Below are 14,676 nucleotides of genomic sequence, written 5' to 3'. Positions count from 1 at the left end.
TGAGCGCGGCGCCCAAGGTCTGCGTCACCGTCCTGCCCCCGGACGACAGCGGCAGGCCGCGCAGGTCAGGGCGCCGGGACGCGGGGAGGGGACTGCGCCTCTGGCCACTGTGGGGCCTGGGCCTTCCGTGCTGCTATAGCGTGCTTTCGGGAATCCAGGTGGACGTCGGAATTCAGACGTCACCATGTCGCTGAACCGCACTTACCTCATCTGTAGAATGGAGCCAATTCAGCACGCTGCCTTCCCTGCTGAAAAGATAGAATCAATCGCAGCCACTGTTGTTTTTTAAGTACTCTCCGCCCCCATACACACGCTAGTGATTACTGACTGTGCCAGGGGTTGGCAAACTTTTTCTGTAAAGGGCCAGATAGTAAATACTTTAGACTTTCTGGGCCATCTGGTCTCTGTGGCAACTGCTCCATCGCTGCAGCGGAAAAAGCAGCCAGAGACAAGATCTAAATGAATGCATGTGGCGGTGTTCCACTAAAACTTGATTTGTGGAAACTGAAGTTTGGATTTTACATAGTTTTCACGTCTTGAAATATTCTTTTTTTTTTTTTTTCAACATTAAAAAATGTAAAAACCATTCTTAGCTCGCAGCAGTACACACACAGGCCCAGGCTGGATTTGACCCCCAGGCAGTAGTTTCTAGATCGCTATGCAAAGCGTTTACCTGTGTTGCTGTTAAATCTACCCAGCAACTTATGAGGTTGGTACTATATCCCCCTTTCATAGGTGATGAAATTGAGGTTCTGAGTGATTTGCCCAGGATGCACAGGGGCAGCGCTGGGATTTAAACTTAGAAACTTAGATCTGGAAAAATGGCCAGCAGCCAGGCAAACGTTTTTCGTGGTTGTCAAGGAGTATGGGAGCTCTCCTCCTGGAGTTGCGCCTCAGGCAGCGGTGGGATCAGGCGGGGGCTGCAGGATGTTGCGGGAGAGCTCCTGCCTGACCGTGCCCTTTTTCCACCAGGAGCTTTTCGGAGCTGTACACGCTGTCTCTGCAGGAGCCCAGTCGGCGGGGCGCCACTGAGACAGTGCCTGAGGACGCCCCTGGGGTGGCCGGGCTACCGGCCAGAAAGCAGCTCCTGCGTCTGTGCCTGCCCGATGGCGGAGGCCCTCCAGGGCCCGGGCACCTGGCCGAGGAGAGGACCGAGTTCCTGCACAGCCAGAACTCGCCATCGCCCCACAGGTGCTCCCTCCTGGCCCTCCCTCTCCTCCAGCCCGGCCACGGTACAGAGCTTCCAGCGCTGAGCTGCCCCTGCTCTCCCCAGCTCCCTGTCAGACGAGGCCCCCATCCTACCCAACACCACCCCGGACCTCCTCCTAGCCACCACGGGCAAGCCGTCAGCACCCAGTGCTGGCCGGGAGACACCCCCCACCCAGGTGAGCAGAAAGAAAGCTCTGGCCCAACAGGTGAGGGTGGGTGCAGTGGTGACAGTGGGTGTCACCTCATCTGCACCCATTTCTGGCCCCCAGGATGAGCCAGCTGCTTCCAGTGGCTGTGAGGATAAGGGTGACCCAGCCCCGGAGCTGAGGGCCTCCTTCTTGCCACGAACCTTGTCTCTGCGGAACTCCATCAGCAAGAGTGAGTCTGGACAGGGGGGCCCAGAGCAGGGCAGGAGGGGCTGGCTGGCTCCCTGCTGAGCCCCCTCCTGTCCTGCAGTCATGTCAGAGGCGGGCAGCGAGACCCTGGAGGACGAGTGGCAATCCATCTCGGAGATCGCCTCCACATGCAACACCATCCTGGAGTCACTGTCTCGAGAGGGTGAGGCCACCAGGCACCTGGGGGTAGGAGCCAGGATGGCGCTTTCTCCCTTTACCCACCTGCCCACACGGTCCCTCTGTCCCCACAGGACACCCCATCCCAGAGACTGGAGACTCCAAGGGAACCTCAAAATCTGATGCTGAGTAAGGTTCCCCCCCTGCCCAATACTGCCCGTCCTGTGCCTGTGTGATCACCGTTCGTGCCTGTCCTTCAGGGTTGAGCATTGCCCTGGGGCTCCCTTTCACATACACCTAAGCCTAGGAAGACCGGTTGGGCTCTTCTCACCCAGGTGGGGCTGGGATGCTGCCCTTGCCCCCCGGGGGCTGAGTCCTGACCCCCCATGTCCCCAGGCCAGAGCCGGGGAGCCTGTCAGAGAAGGTCTCTCACTTGGAGTCCATGCTCCGGAAGCTGCAGGAGGACCTGCAGAAGGTGAGGTGAGGGGCTGCCTGGGCTGCGCAGTGGTGGGAGCCAGGGTTGCCCCTCAGAAGGGCCGGCTGCTCTGACTGCTGCCCGCATCCCCAGGAGAAGGCCGACAAGGCGGCCCTGGAGGAGGAGGTGCGGAACCTGCGGCACAACAACCGGCGGCTGCAGGCCGAGTCGGAGAGCGCGGCCACCCGCCTGCTCATGGCCTCCAAGCAGCTGGGCGCCCCCGCCACCAACCTGGCCTAACGCGGGTCCAGCCCAGAACTGTCCAGGCCCTGGCGGACACCTGGGCCGCACCGGGCCCTCGGCCCTCCTCAGGAACTTTCTCCCTGTGCGGAGGATGTGTTTAGCACTGCCCCCACTCCCTGGCCCGTTATCTGGTGACAGATTTGCCCCCATCCTGTCCCTGTTTGTAAATATTCTTTAAAGAAAAGGGGACTTAGGGAGTAAAGAAGCCATTGCCATTTGTGTGTGTATGGGGGTCCACGCTGTTCATGACATGAGGAGGGAAGGGTCTTTGCTCCCAGGGTCCCCAGCAGGGCAGGCTGAAGGGCTGGCACTCACTGCGGGGGTCTCTGAGGCTAGGCCAGCCTTGGCTTTGCTCCCACAAACGTTCATTTGTTTCTTCTGGGAAGCAGGGAGCTACTACCCCCCACCCCTGCCCTACTTAGTCTTCAGAGCCAGGCCCAGCCACACTCCTGTCCTGGGACCACACCTCACGTGCTGGGATCAGGGGCAGAGGGTGCACCTGCAGGGCAGGGGAGGGCAGAGCTTAGAGGTCAAGGAGAGCCTGACCATGCCCCCTTGGAAGGCCCTGTGCCCCACGCAGGCCCCATTTCTCCTCTGTAGTCACTCAGTCTGGCACCCCCTTGACCAGCCAGCCAGATACTGCAAGTACCTCGGGCCCAATTCCAGAGGTGGTAGCTTCTCTGCCTCAGCCACCTAGGGGGTGTTTCCATGTCCCCAAGGAAATCAGCCCTTGACCCAATTCTCACCAGCCCATCCCCCCCTCTGCTCCTCACCAGGTGGGGCTTTTCCCATGAGTAGCATCAGAAGGTTCAAGCTTGGACTTTGTCCAAACCCTTTATTTTCTGGGCCTGAGGCCTAGAGAGGGCACTGGCTTGCCCACCATCCATGCCTAGTCCAGCCCCTTCCTCAGGCTGGCTGAGGCTCTGGCAGGATGAGCTAGGCTCTGAGAAACAGAGTGCTGGGGAATCAGGAAGGCTTCAGAGAGGAGATAACATGAAGGCTGAGTTTTGAAGGTTGAGTAGGAGTGTACCAGGAAGAGAAGGACCAGTCCAGGGACCTGCTGGACTGGAGTCAGGGTGCACGGAGGAACCCAGGGTCCAAGAGGCTGGAGCTGGATCAGAAGAGACTTGAGGGATCCTAGACTAGCAGTGTCCCAGCTTCTCCTCAGGGCAGTGTAGTGGGCTCTGGTCACACTCTCTGGGTATCTGCAGAAAACTGGGGTCTGGCCATGTGATTGGCAGATGTGCAAAGGGAGAGTGCTGGGGTGAGATCTGGGTGAGAGAGCCCGTTGGCCGCAGGGAAGGTAGGGAGGCGGTGGAGGCTGCAGCGGCAGCCCTGCTGGGAGTGGTGGTGACTGAAACTTGGGTATAGAATGGAGATGGGGAAAGTGGGCCAACTTGCTAGAGTATGGTGAAGGATTGGACACTGGGGGCTAGGGGAGAGAGGTGGCCTCCACACTGGTGGCCAGGTTTCTGGCTGGAGACCTGGGAGGGAGGACGAGGAGCAGGCTGGGGATGGCTGAGGTCATTTGGAACAGGGTGCATTTGGGAGGGAGCCGGGGGGACGGCAGAGTGGAGCTGTCCAGTGGGCTGGGTCGGAGACAAGGATTTGGGACTGGTGAGCAGGATGAGCTCACTCAGGGAGTGTGGGAAGGGCCATGAGAGGGCTTCCGGGGGTCACGAGAGGTCACTGCAGGACGCGAAGACAGCCAAGAGAACAAGACTCGGTCTGGGCTGGAGGACTGGAATTGCGCGGTCCCCTCTGGAACCCCAGGTAGGGCGCGGCGTCGACGCGGCTTCCTCCCAGTTAGGATCCTTCTCCCCCCACGGGGTCTCCTCGGGGTCCCGGCCTGGCTCCACCTCCTCAGGCGCTGCCAGGCAGGGTCTCCGGGGCCTGACCTCGTGCCACCAGCTCGGTTGCTGCCCATTGCGCGGATGTTCTGAGTGGCCCCGACCCAGGAAGCGAGATCGCTGTTGCGCGCGACTCCTGTGAGCGTTCGTGTCCCCAGCACTCCGCCGCCGCTGGCATTTTCCTCCCAGGTGCCGTCCACCTGAGTCTGCACCCAGGGCCTAGTGCTTTCCCAGAGGACTCGCTGGCCTTTGCAGCGCGTCCCGCCTTCCCTCTCGCCACGGTGCGAGGTCCGGAACCTAGTGGCTATCAGCCTCAGGACAGATTTTCTTTCATGAAACACATCGTCTGGGCTCTCGGGCGCAGACTGCTGTCTCTACGCATGCGCACCAGAGAAACCGGCGTCTCCCCCCGGCAGGGCCTTTCCCTGACCCTGCTTTAGTGCGCTTGCGCCATACCAAACCGGAAGTAGGCCTGTTCTCGCCCTGTGGGCTGTGGCCTGGCTTTTGTTTAGACATCGCTGCGCTCGGTTTGAGGTTTCTTCGCTCCTTCCAGAGCAGCGTAGCAAGGCTCGTGTGGGGCGGGCGTAGATCTTTCCTGGCATCTCCCCTTCCCTATAAAGGCAAACTTTACACTGGCCACCCAGGAAATGAAGTCCAAACCTGTGAGCCCTGCGTTTTTGATCTCTCACAGCCTGGCCCCAGTGAGCCTTTGCAGACCCTCTCTTTCCCCTGCTCACCTCCTAAAGGCCCCTAGCCCCTCTGCCCGATCCACGCTCCTCTGCTGATCTAAGGCCTGGAGCTAATGCATGTAGCCTCTGTGAAGTCTGTCCTGAAACTGCTCCAACCCCACAGCCGTGGGCCCTGCTGGCTCTCACCACCCCAAGACTAGGACCCCCACCTCTGCTGCCTGCTTTCCTCCACTGGACGATAACTAGGGGTTTCCAAGGGCACCCTCAGACAGCAGGCTTCTCACGTGTGCATGTTCATCCAGCTCTCACCACTGTCTGACATGACCAGCGAAGAGTACCGTGCTCAGTGTTTGCTGAAAGAAGGCGAAGCTCTGGCCAGCTTGGCAGCAAGTTTATTAGTTCAGAGTAGAAAGAGCAAGAAGCCCAACGGCTTTGGTTTTTCAGTAGAAACTGTGCCTCTTGACTGGAGAGCCGCCAGCCTGCCCTCCCCCATCCTCCACATCACTTGCCCTACGATTAAGGCACTTGAGAAAATGGCGAACGAGGTCATCTCAGACCAAACCCCCTCTGGATCCTGGAGAGGACCAGCGCTGTCCCATCAGTTCTCTTCAGCCACAACGGAGCAAGGAAAGGGCTGGCAGAACTTCTGCATGGCAGGAAGGCCACGGCCTCAAACGCTGGTGTTAGGTACAAGGACAATACTGGCGCCGTAGAGGGGCTGGTAGCAGGGCATCATTTTGGCTCAAGGTGTGAAGGAAATCCATGGTTTGGGAAAGATACTTGATAAGAAGGCCACAGCCCGTCTGCCCTTCTCTCTAGTGGAGTGCTAGACGCTGGAGGGTAGGCAGGGGGGCCCCCAGAGCTCTCTACAGAGAGAAGGGAGTAGAACATCAAGACAGGAGAAGAGTTTGAGTCCTTCCAGCTCCCCCTTCTCCAAAGAAGTTAATGCTTCTGCTTAAGCACCTCCAAAAAGAGAGACAGACAGACACTGCTGATAAAAGAATAAAATGTGCCCCCCAGAAGACATCGCCCAACGGAGCTGGGGCAGTAGGAGCATGCACCCCGGGATCCGTAAGTGCCTTGGGAGGGGTTCAGTCCCCTGCAGCCCCAGTGCTCCAGACAGGGCACTGTCACCCCCCTTAGGAGCTGATCTGACTTAGCAGGGCTGAGAAGTCCATATCTGCGATGGAGGAGAAGTCTTCATCCCCTGAGAGGAGGCCGTTGGCAAGCCCCGAGGCACCCAGCGGGGCGGGAGCTGGGTCGGGGGGCCTCTGGGACCCTGTTACCAGGCGAGTTATAGCCTCAGGGTACTCCATCAGCATGGGCTCGGCTGCGTGGGGGGCCATAGACACACCCTGGTTCAGCAGCTGCTGAAACTCAGAGTTGTCAACGGATGCCAGGTCTGTGAACACGGCTGGGTCGGTGCTGTTGCCAAGCAGAGCACCCAGGTCTTCGTCAGCATCAAACTGCAGCTGTAGCAGGGCTTCCGTCAGCGTTCCTTCCCCGGCCTGGCTGGTCTTGGGGGCTGGCGGGCCCACAGCCTGAGCAGGGCTCGGGGCTAGGACTGGGACAGGGGCTGGGGCCTGGGCTAGAGCTGATGCCATGGCTGGGGCAGGAGCTGGGGGCTGGGCCAGGACTGGGGCCGGGGCCTGGCTTGGGATCTGCCCAGAAGAAAAGATCATGGGGGAAAACTCCTCAAAGTTGATGGTGCTGAGGGACGGCGTAAAGGTGTAGGGCTGGGGGGCTGGAGGAGAGAGAGAAGTGGGGTCAGAGAAAGCCCCAGAGACCCACCCCTGGAGCCCAGCCCCTCTCCATAGTGCTTAGATCAACCCATCCTGTGGAGTCACTGTCAACACCCTAGCTCCTTCCTCTTACCCAACCTGACTCAGCCTGTACGGTCCAGTTCTTGCCTCACCTCCTCCTTGGAGCCCTCCCTGACTACTGTAGCCCACAAAGCTCTTTACCTCTCACCTCTTAAAATGCTTCCAGCTTTTAGAGGGAAGGACACTTTCAGAGACCAACCTCCTCATTTGCCAGCTAGAAAACCAAGTCCCCAGTGGGGATGACCCGTGGGCACCAGGTCACTCTTCTTTGAGCCACACAGCAGCATGTACATTTTGCCCCTTTAGAGGCGACTGTTTTGTTTCCCTGATTCAGCTGAGAGCTGAGGGCAGAGACTGTGCCATTTCTGACTTCTATCCAGTCACTGCTTGGTGGTTCTCGGACGTTGTGTGCATCAGCCTCCCCGGGAAGCTGCTGGTTCCTGGGCCACCCTTCAGAAGGCTCTGGTTCAGCAGGTCTTTACCGGGGCCCAGGAATCTGCACCTTCTCTGCACCCTAGATGACTCTGAGGTAATCCAGGCCTCACCCTCTGAGAAAACGGGCCCCACAGAGAGTGGACTCCAGTCAACACCTGCTGGCAACGCCAATTACTTGGCTCCCTCCCTCCCAGAGGCGTGGAGACCATAGGCTGACCAGATCTGAACTAGCAGCCCCAGGAGGGCAGTAGGGAGACTTACCTGGCTTGGGGACGGAAGCCGAGCTGCGGGAGGGCACAGCAATGCGCCGGGGTGGAGGCCGGGGGTCCGTGGGTCCTGCAGGGCAAGGTCTGGGTCAGCTCTCAATGCCCCGCGCACCCCTCCCCTGCCTGCTCTCTCTCCAGCTCTCCCCAGTCCGCCTCTCACCATTGAAAGGGCTCTTTTTCATGATGCTCTTGAAGGTCTCATATGTCCTCTTGCGTTTCTCCTCAATCCGGTGACGATCATCTGGGAGAGTAACGGGGAAAAGTGGGTCTCGCTCTCCTCTGAGGCCCCTCAGGAGGAAGGTGATGACCAGAGCTTTCCTCAGACCCTCTCTCCCAACCTCTGCAGGCAGTGATGAGGCCACTGGACGCTTGACAGTTCTGACAGCCTTTGGCGAGAAGGCCTCTGTTGTCTGAATTTATCCCTCCAAAGGCCACATGAGTGACTCCAGGTAACAAGGCCATGCTCTGGGGGACAGGGGCCTCACGGGGACCCTAGCCTCCAGCTCCTTCTCTCACCTGTACTGCTCCTGTCCTAGTGCATCTCCAGCCTCGAGCTGATCTCTCCACACTCTGGGGCAGCTCTGGCATGACTGGCTTGCTCAAGAGTTCCACAGACTCTCATTCCTCTCTCTGATGGCTTGATAGTTTGGTTTGGGGCTTTCAGAACTGGCTAACAACCTCAGCTCCTGGATAACCCCAAAGCACCCCGATCCATCAGTCCAAAGCCAACCTCAAATTATCTCCCCTCAAAAACCTGGCTCTTTCCCCTCCTGGGTTCCCTCACCATCCATCTGCTCTGCCTCCAAAGCTAGGAACCTTGGACTCAGCCTCAACATCTCTCTTTCTCTCACTGCCCATGCTCACTAACTCGACACATATCAACCAAGCACCTACTATGTACCAGGCTCCATTCTAGCCACTGGGGATAGAGCCATGAGTACACACACAAGGTTCCTGCTGTTAGAACTGATATCTTCGTGGTGAAGACAGAACACAGCCACATACACACACAAGAAGATCTCAAGAAGCGTGAGGAGCTCTGAGGAAGGTAAACGGGGGTGTAACAGCACCAGAGGTGAGGCGGGGGAGCCAGTTTAGAGGTGGTCAGGGAGGGACTCGTGTGGGTCGGGCACGTGAAGCCCTGGGCCATGCATCCCAAGCAGAGGACCAGCTCATGTGCAGGTCCTGAGGTGTGACTGAGCTTGGTGTGTCTTACACACAAAAAGGCCAGTGGGGCTGGGGAGGGGAACCAAGGAGGAAAGTGCAGGAGACGCTCCACCATTCCCGCTGCGAGGCTCATGCTGCCTCTTCTCTTCCTGGTACAGCTGGCCTGATTCAACAGACTGTCACTCCTGTCTCTTGAGGGTTTGACAGTTTGGGGCTTTTAGAACTGGCTAACAACTTTAGCTCTTGGATAACCCTACTATGCAATGTCTTCCAAAACCGCCTGCCCACCTCCAGTCTCTCCCTCTCGGATCCTCAGACACACTGCTGCCAGAGGGAGCTTCCAGATCTGCTCACAATCCCCCATGGCTCCCCACTGCCTCTGGATGAAACTCTGGTGATGCCCTGAGCTTACCATTTTCGAGGCCTCCTCTGTCTGGCCTGCGCACTGCCCAACGTCCCCTCCCACCACAGCTGCGCTTCCCACCACCCTTGCCTCTCCAGATGCTGACCTACCCACCTGGAGAATACTCCTCTGTGTCCTTCTGCAATTCCAATATCACCTCCTCCACGCACCCTCCCCAGCCAGCTCCGCCTCTCTGCTCCCACGGGACTTTGCACTCACCACCCTCGATTTTGCGTGTCATCCTGTGACGTTAGGATCTGGTCTGCATGTCTGTCTTCCTCATCTGACTGGGCTTCCACAGGGCAGGGGCCATGTCTTACTCATCTTTACATTCACAATACCTGGTATGAGCCCTTGGCACCCAGTGGGCACTAGGTAATTATTTGTGGAATAAACCGACAGCTATTTTTTTTTTTGCTACCCTGCCTTCCAAGCTCTATTAGCCTGCTCCCAGAATACACAACACTCCCAGGCTGGAGGACCGGCTGCGGATGAAGATCATTCTGGTTGTTCCTACTGCGGTCAGATGCCTGACAGCCTGACCCAGCCCTGGCTGTGTGGGAGAGACACACGGCATGGTGACTGCACCCGGGAACCAGATGGCCGGGTTCGAATGCTGGCCCTGCTACTAACTTGCTCTGTGACCTCCGGCAGGTCAACCTCATGTGCCTCAACTTCCTCACCTGTAAACTACCTCAAAAGGCCAGTAAGAGACCAGACCGAGTCCAGTACAACTAGACGGTGCCCAGCTACCACCTCTGACTGCTCTGACAGGGATCACAACAGAGGGTCCTGGACAGAGTGGGAGAAAAATCTAGAACAAAATTCAAACTTACAAAAAAAGACCAGACTAACTGGCCTGACAGAGACTGGAGAAGCCCCAGGACTATGGCCCCCGGACACACTTTTAGCTCAGTAATGAAGTCACTCCCGAGATTCACCCTTCAGCCAAAGATTAGACAACCCCATAAAACAAAACGAGACTAATGGGGCACAACAGTCCAGGGACAAGGACTAGAAGGCAGGAGGGCACAGGAAAGCTGGTAATAGGGAACCCAAGGTTGAGAAGGGACAGTGCTGACATGTTGTGGGGTTGTGAATCATTGTCATAAAACAGTATGTGTCCTACTTAATGAGAAACTACTTGTTCTGTAAACCTTCATCTAAAGTACAAATAAAATAAAAGCCTGGTGAGAGAATAAGATCTCTGAAGTGCCTGGAATAGGGCCAGCCACGTAGGAAGAGCTCTTTATGTCTTGGCTGTTATTATTATTACTATCAAATAAGGCAAAAACTAGATACTGTGTACATCCCAAGCCTGACCCCGGCTTCTGTTTCTCAACTACAGCCTTTGATGCCCAGTCCTGGCCTCTCTCTCTTTGGGCGGAGTCCCACAGCCCTGCTGCTGCCCTCCCCAGCTGGTTACCTGTGTCTGGCAGGTACTGGAATTCCATGGGCTCACTGAGCTCCCGGTCGGAAGGCCGCCGCAGCTGCATGGAGACGCGCACGGGAGCCTGCAGGCTGGGATCTGCATAGGGGGGCGTCCGGAACACGATGGCCACTTGCCGGTGCACATCAGCTTGTGAGAAGGAGCCTCGGGCCTCCCAGCCTGGTCCCGTGAAACACACCTCAATGTCCTCTGCAGGAGATGGGGTGGCAGTGAGAGCCAGCATGCTTGAACCCCCTGACGCTCCCCCAAATGCTGAGGCTTGCTCCTGAGATACACCACCTTGGTGCCCCCTGAGACTCCCAAGGTTGCGGGGGGTTTAGAGCCAGTTCTGTGACCCTTGCCATCTCTGCTCCTCCTTGCCCCACCTCTTGCTCCAAAGAACCCAGCCCTGCCCCCTGGTGTGTACCTTTCTGCACCTTGTCACACAGCAGGAAGATCTCATCCCCGCCGAGACAGCTCCCGGAGTTTCGGTTCACTCTGCAGATCTTGAGCTCGGCAGTGTTAGGGGCGCCTGAGGGTGGGGGGTAAGGAAGGAAGCCCTGAACCACCAGAGGTCCCCAGGGCTGGCCTGCAGGAGCCGCCACCGCCCTGCCCAGCCCAGAGGCATGGGGTTGCCCAGAGCTTGCTGACCAAGTCAAGACCATCCCCACTGACTCCTTACCCCAACCAGGCCAGTAACTGTCCACCAGCACCTACTACAGGCCCAGCACCGCTGTGGATGCTGAGACACAGCAACGCACCGAACCGCAACATCTCTGCCCTCGCGGGGTTTACAGTCTGGGGGAACCGATCCGGATGCACCTCTTTCTCCACCTGACACGGGTAATCTTCGAGGCCCAGTTCACACCCACCTTGGCAGTGAAGGCTGCCTCGACCCCCGGTTCAGGAATACGGCCAGGCATGTAGGAAGAGCTCAGTAAGTCTGGGCAATTGTTATTATTGAATGAGGCAAAAAAAAAAAAGATGCTGCCTTTGGGGCTCCAAGGCCCTCTGATTTTCATCCATCCTGCTGCACACTTAATTAAAAATGCTGTTGACCACCATCGGCCCAGGTCACCATTGAAATGACTCTGTAACGTCATCTGGTTCCTGGGAGTCCAGTTCCTGCTATCACTAGCCCGGTTCTGGGCACACAACTTGCAGCCTGTTTTCACAGAGGGGCCCTGGCAAGTGGCAGAGCCCAGCCTTCCCTGACCTCTCTCTCATCACGTGACATTGAAATGCCTGTCCCCCACTGACTCCCTGCCAGCCTAGCAGCTCTGGGTCCCCTTTGCCTGGTCCCTCCGCCAGCACAGAGCGGGGCACAGACGAAACAGTGAACCTGCTAGATAATGAAACGAAGCCAGAGCGCCTCTCCCAGGCCACCCCCGACCAGTTCCCCTTCTCCTCCCCAAGCCCACCCCTCTCCCCTTCCTGCAGCTCCCTGGCCACTCACGGTTGTCAAAGATGGGATGAGAGAGGACAGGCGGCAGGCGGAGGGGCCTGCCTGATGGGTCGCGCACTGTCACCTGGAAGCAGAGCCGCACGGCATTGAGGTCGTAGTCCCCACGCTGCTCCTCTATGGGAACTGCAGGAAAGCCAGACAGACAGGCAGTCAGGAGAGCAGGGTGAGGGGCGCAGGCAGGGAGCTCTGGGCTGGGCTGGGGGTGCTGTCTGAAGGCAAGGGAAACAGTAGGAGGCATTCTAGAGAAGAAAGAAGAGAAGGCTCTGGACCCATCACTGACTCCACCTATAACCCTGGATGTCGTGTCCCCTCTGGGTCTCCGTTTCCCCAGTGCTAAATGGGAGTGCGTACTGAATGGGCAGCAAAATCCCGTCTGTGCTGTGATTCTTGGCCAATGAGGGAAATACAGGAAAAGTGGCCTCAGGAAGGTGACAGAATTGGGGGTGCTCCAGGCAGGCCGAGGCTTCACCCCCAGACCTCTCACCTTGGAAGGGGTTGTTGTTGGTCTGGATGCGCTGACTGATGGCCTGCTCCAGGTCCCGCTTCTTCACGCACTGGATCCCCAGGTTCTGGAAGCTGAGGCCCCCGGACATCAGTACTGCTGTCTCCAGCAGAGCCTGGGCCCTCCTGCCTTGCCCAGTCTGCCCTTCCTCCCCCTCCCCTGACATCCGATCATCACCCTGTGCTTTACCACCCCAATGGCTCCCCACTGTGCTGCAATGAAACCCCAATTCCTTACCTTGGCTGACAAGCGCTGGGTGACCAGGCCCTTGCCAACCTCCTCCAACCACATGGGCTTCTTTTCTGCTCCTCAGACACTAAACTCATTCCCACTTCCAAGCCTTTGCATTTGTTCTTTCTGCTTGGAACGCTCTTTCCCTGCTTCTCTACTTTTCACCACTGAAGTCTTAGGTGAGCAAGAACTTCCCAGAGCTTCCAATCCAAAGTAATGACCCCTTGCCCCAGGTTATTCTCCTGACCTACTGTTGTAATGTTGTCGTGTGCTGTTGATTTCAACTCATAACGACCATATAAGACAGAGCAGAACTGCCCCATGGAGTTTTCTAGGCTGTAAATCTTTACGGGAGCAGATCACCAGGTTTTTTTCCCGTGGAGCAGCTGGTAGGTTCAAGCCGCACACCATTCAGTTAGCAGTCAAGTGCTTAACCACTGCACCGCCAGGGATCCTTCCAACCTACTACCCAGTTTTATTTTCGTCACTGAAATGATTACCCGCCACCATTATCTTGCTTACTTATGTGTATGTTTACTTGCGGCCTAGCTCTGTCAACTAGTAGGTCACCTCCAGGGGAGACTGTTGGCTTGTTGGTTTTCTTTCTCAGCACGAGAGATGTGGCACTGAGGGACCTGCCCTTTCAGCCACAGGGCAGGGGTTCAGAGGTGATTAGGGCCCTATCTCTGCCCCAAGGAGCTCACATCTGCTAGAGGCGGGCCCACAAACAGATCATTCCAAGACAAAGGAAATCTGCCTGCAAAGCTGGGGCCAGAGCAAGGGGTGAGGAGCTCTGCCCTGTGTCCAGAAAGGAGTAACACCTTAACAGCTGTGTGGCCACTCCGCCTCCTGTCCCCAGCCCACCCTGGGCCTGTGGGGCATTCACCTGTGGATGCAGCGGTCCGGGCAGAGCTCAGCCTCATAGAAGCCATCTCGGCAGTCCTTCCCCACGAGCTCGTGAGGGTGAGGCCGGTGAGGGGGGTCCTTGGTGACGAGGGAGATGCGAACTGTCCCTGGCCCTGTGTAGCCATTGATCTGTCCAAAGTACAGAGGACACCCTAGAGGCCCAAGAATTCCAAACCCGACTCCCAGACACAGACAGCATAGTGGCCTGGAGGCAGGCCTGCCAGGGCTCCGTAGCCTGCCTCTGCCACTCTGTACCCCCAGCCTACCCCTGGAGCTGGTGCCCCAGTGCTGACCTTAATGGTGGGGTGGGTCTTGGTGGTGTCAGTGCTCCTCTCGCCCGGGATGCTGCCGGCGGAGCGGCCCTCGCACTTGTAGCGGAAGCGCATGCCCCGCTGCTTGGGCTGCTCGATGATCTCCACATAGGGGCCGGTGGCCTGGGCCGGCTCTGCACGGGACATGGCGAGCCCCCATCAGCGGCTGCCCCACTGCCCCAGCTGTGGGGAGATCCGCCCAAGCCACCGAGGGAGGACAGCCCACTTACCCGAAGGGAAGATGAGGGGGAACAGATCTGGAAGGGGAGGGGGACAAGAGTCAGCACAAGCCACTCATCCTCAGGGCCACTTCCCCGCTGAGAGGATATGGAACCAAGCTCCCGCCAAGGGAAACTAAACCAGGGCCTCCTCCCCGGAACCTGCGGGGAAACTAAGGGGTGGGGTAACGGAGCCAGAAACACCTGTTCCCTACGGGAAAACTGAGTCTGGAGTCCTTCCGCCCTTCACTGAGGGAAACTGAGTCAGGGCCCTCTCTGCCTTCATAAGGAGAACTGAGGGAGGTTTTTCCCCATCTCCTACGCTGAGGAGAAACTGAGTCAGGCACACTCTCCCCTAACAGAGAAACGAAGTTAGAGTTGCCCCCATGGATCATGGGGGGAAACTGAGTCAGGGTTTGGCCCGCACCCCCACCCAGGGAGAAAACTGAGTCAAGGCCCCCTTCCACCCTGAGGGGAAACTGAGTCAGACCCCTCGCTGCCTGCCCCGCCCCGCGCCACCATCCGGCCCGGCCGCTCCCTGC

At 58.0% G+C, this 14,676-nt stretch overlaps 2 protein-coding genes across 2 annotated transcripts in view; one reads left to right on the top strand and one right to left on the bottom strand.

The window, feature by feature from the left end:
* SIPA1 (signal-induced proliferation-associated 1) overlaps window positions 1-2,673 on the top strand; it is an 8,633-nt gene extending 5,960 nt beyond the window's left edge. The window contains 8 exon segments of the mRNA XM_023738121.1: window positions 5-64; window positions 973-1,191; window positions 1,274-1,385; window positions 1,479-1,587; window positions 1,666-1,767; window positions 1,856-1,910; window positions 2,118-2,196; window positions 2,290-2,673. Of these exon segments, the coding sequence (XP_023593889.1) occupies window positions 5-64; window positions 973-1,191; window positions 1,274-1,385; window positions 1,479-1,587; window positions 1,666-1,767; window positions 1,856-1,910; window positions 2,118-2,196; window positions 2,290-2,436 (883 nt within the window). The 3' untranslated portion in view covers window positions 2,437-2,673.
* Window positions 2,674-5,354: 2,681 nt separating this feature from the next.
* On the bottom strand, window positions 5,355-14,163 carry RELA (RELA proto-oncogene, NF-kB subunit). Its single transcript, XM_023738206.1, has 9 exons — window positions 13,899-14,163; window positions 13,586-13,734; window positions 12,451-12,542; window positions 11,958-12,089; window positions 10,929-11,033; window positions 10,499-10,711; window positions 7,663-7,743; window positions 7,498-7,572; window positions 5,355-6,722 (listed from the first exon to the last, which is right to left on the bottom strand). Exons 1-9 carry the CDS (start codon window positions 14,061-14,063, stop codon window positions 6,118-6,120), a joined length of 1,617 nt encoding a protein of 538 aa, XP_023593974.1. The 5' UTR covers window positions 14,064-14,163; the 3' UTR covers window positions 5,355-6,117.
* Window positions 14,164-14,676: the final 513 nt, after the last annotated feature.

This window comes from Trichechus manatus, unplaced genomic scaffold, assembly GCF_000243295.1.
Source record: "Trichechus manatus latirostris isolate Lorelei unplaced genomic scaffold, TriManLat1.0 scaffold00113, whole genome shotgun sequence".
Classification (NCBI taxonomy): Eukaryota; Metazoa; Chordata; class Mammalia; order Sirenia; family Trichechidae; genus Trichechus; species Trichechus manatus.
This window is presented reverse-complemented; position numbering and strand designations above follow the sequence as displayed.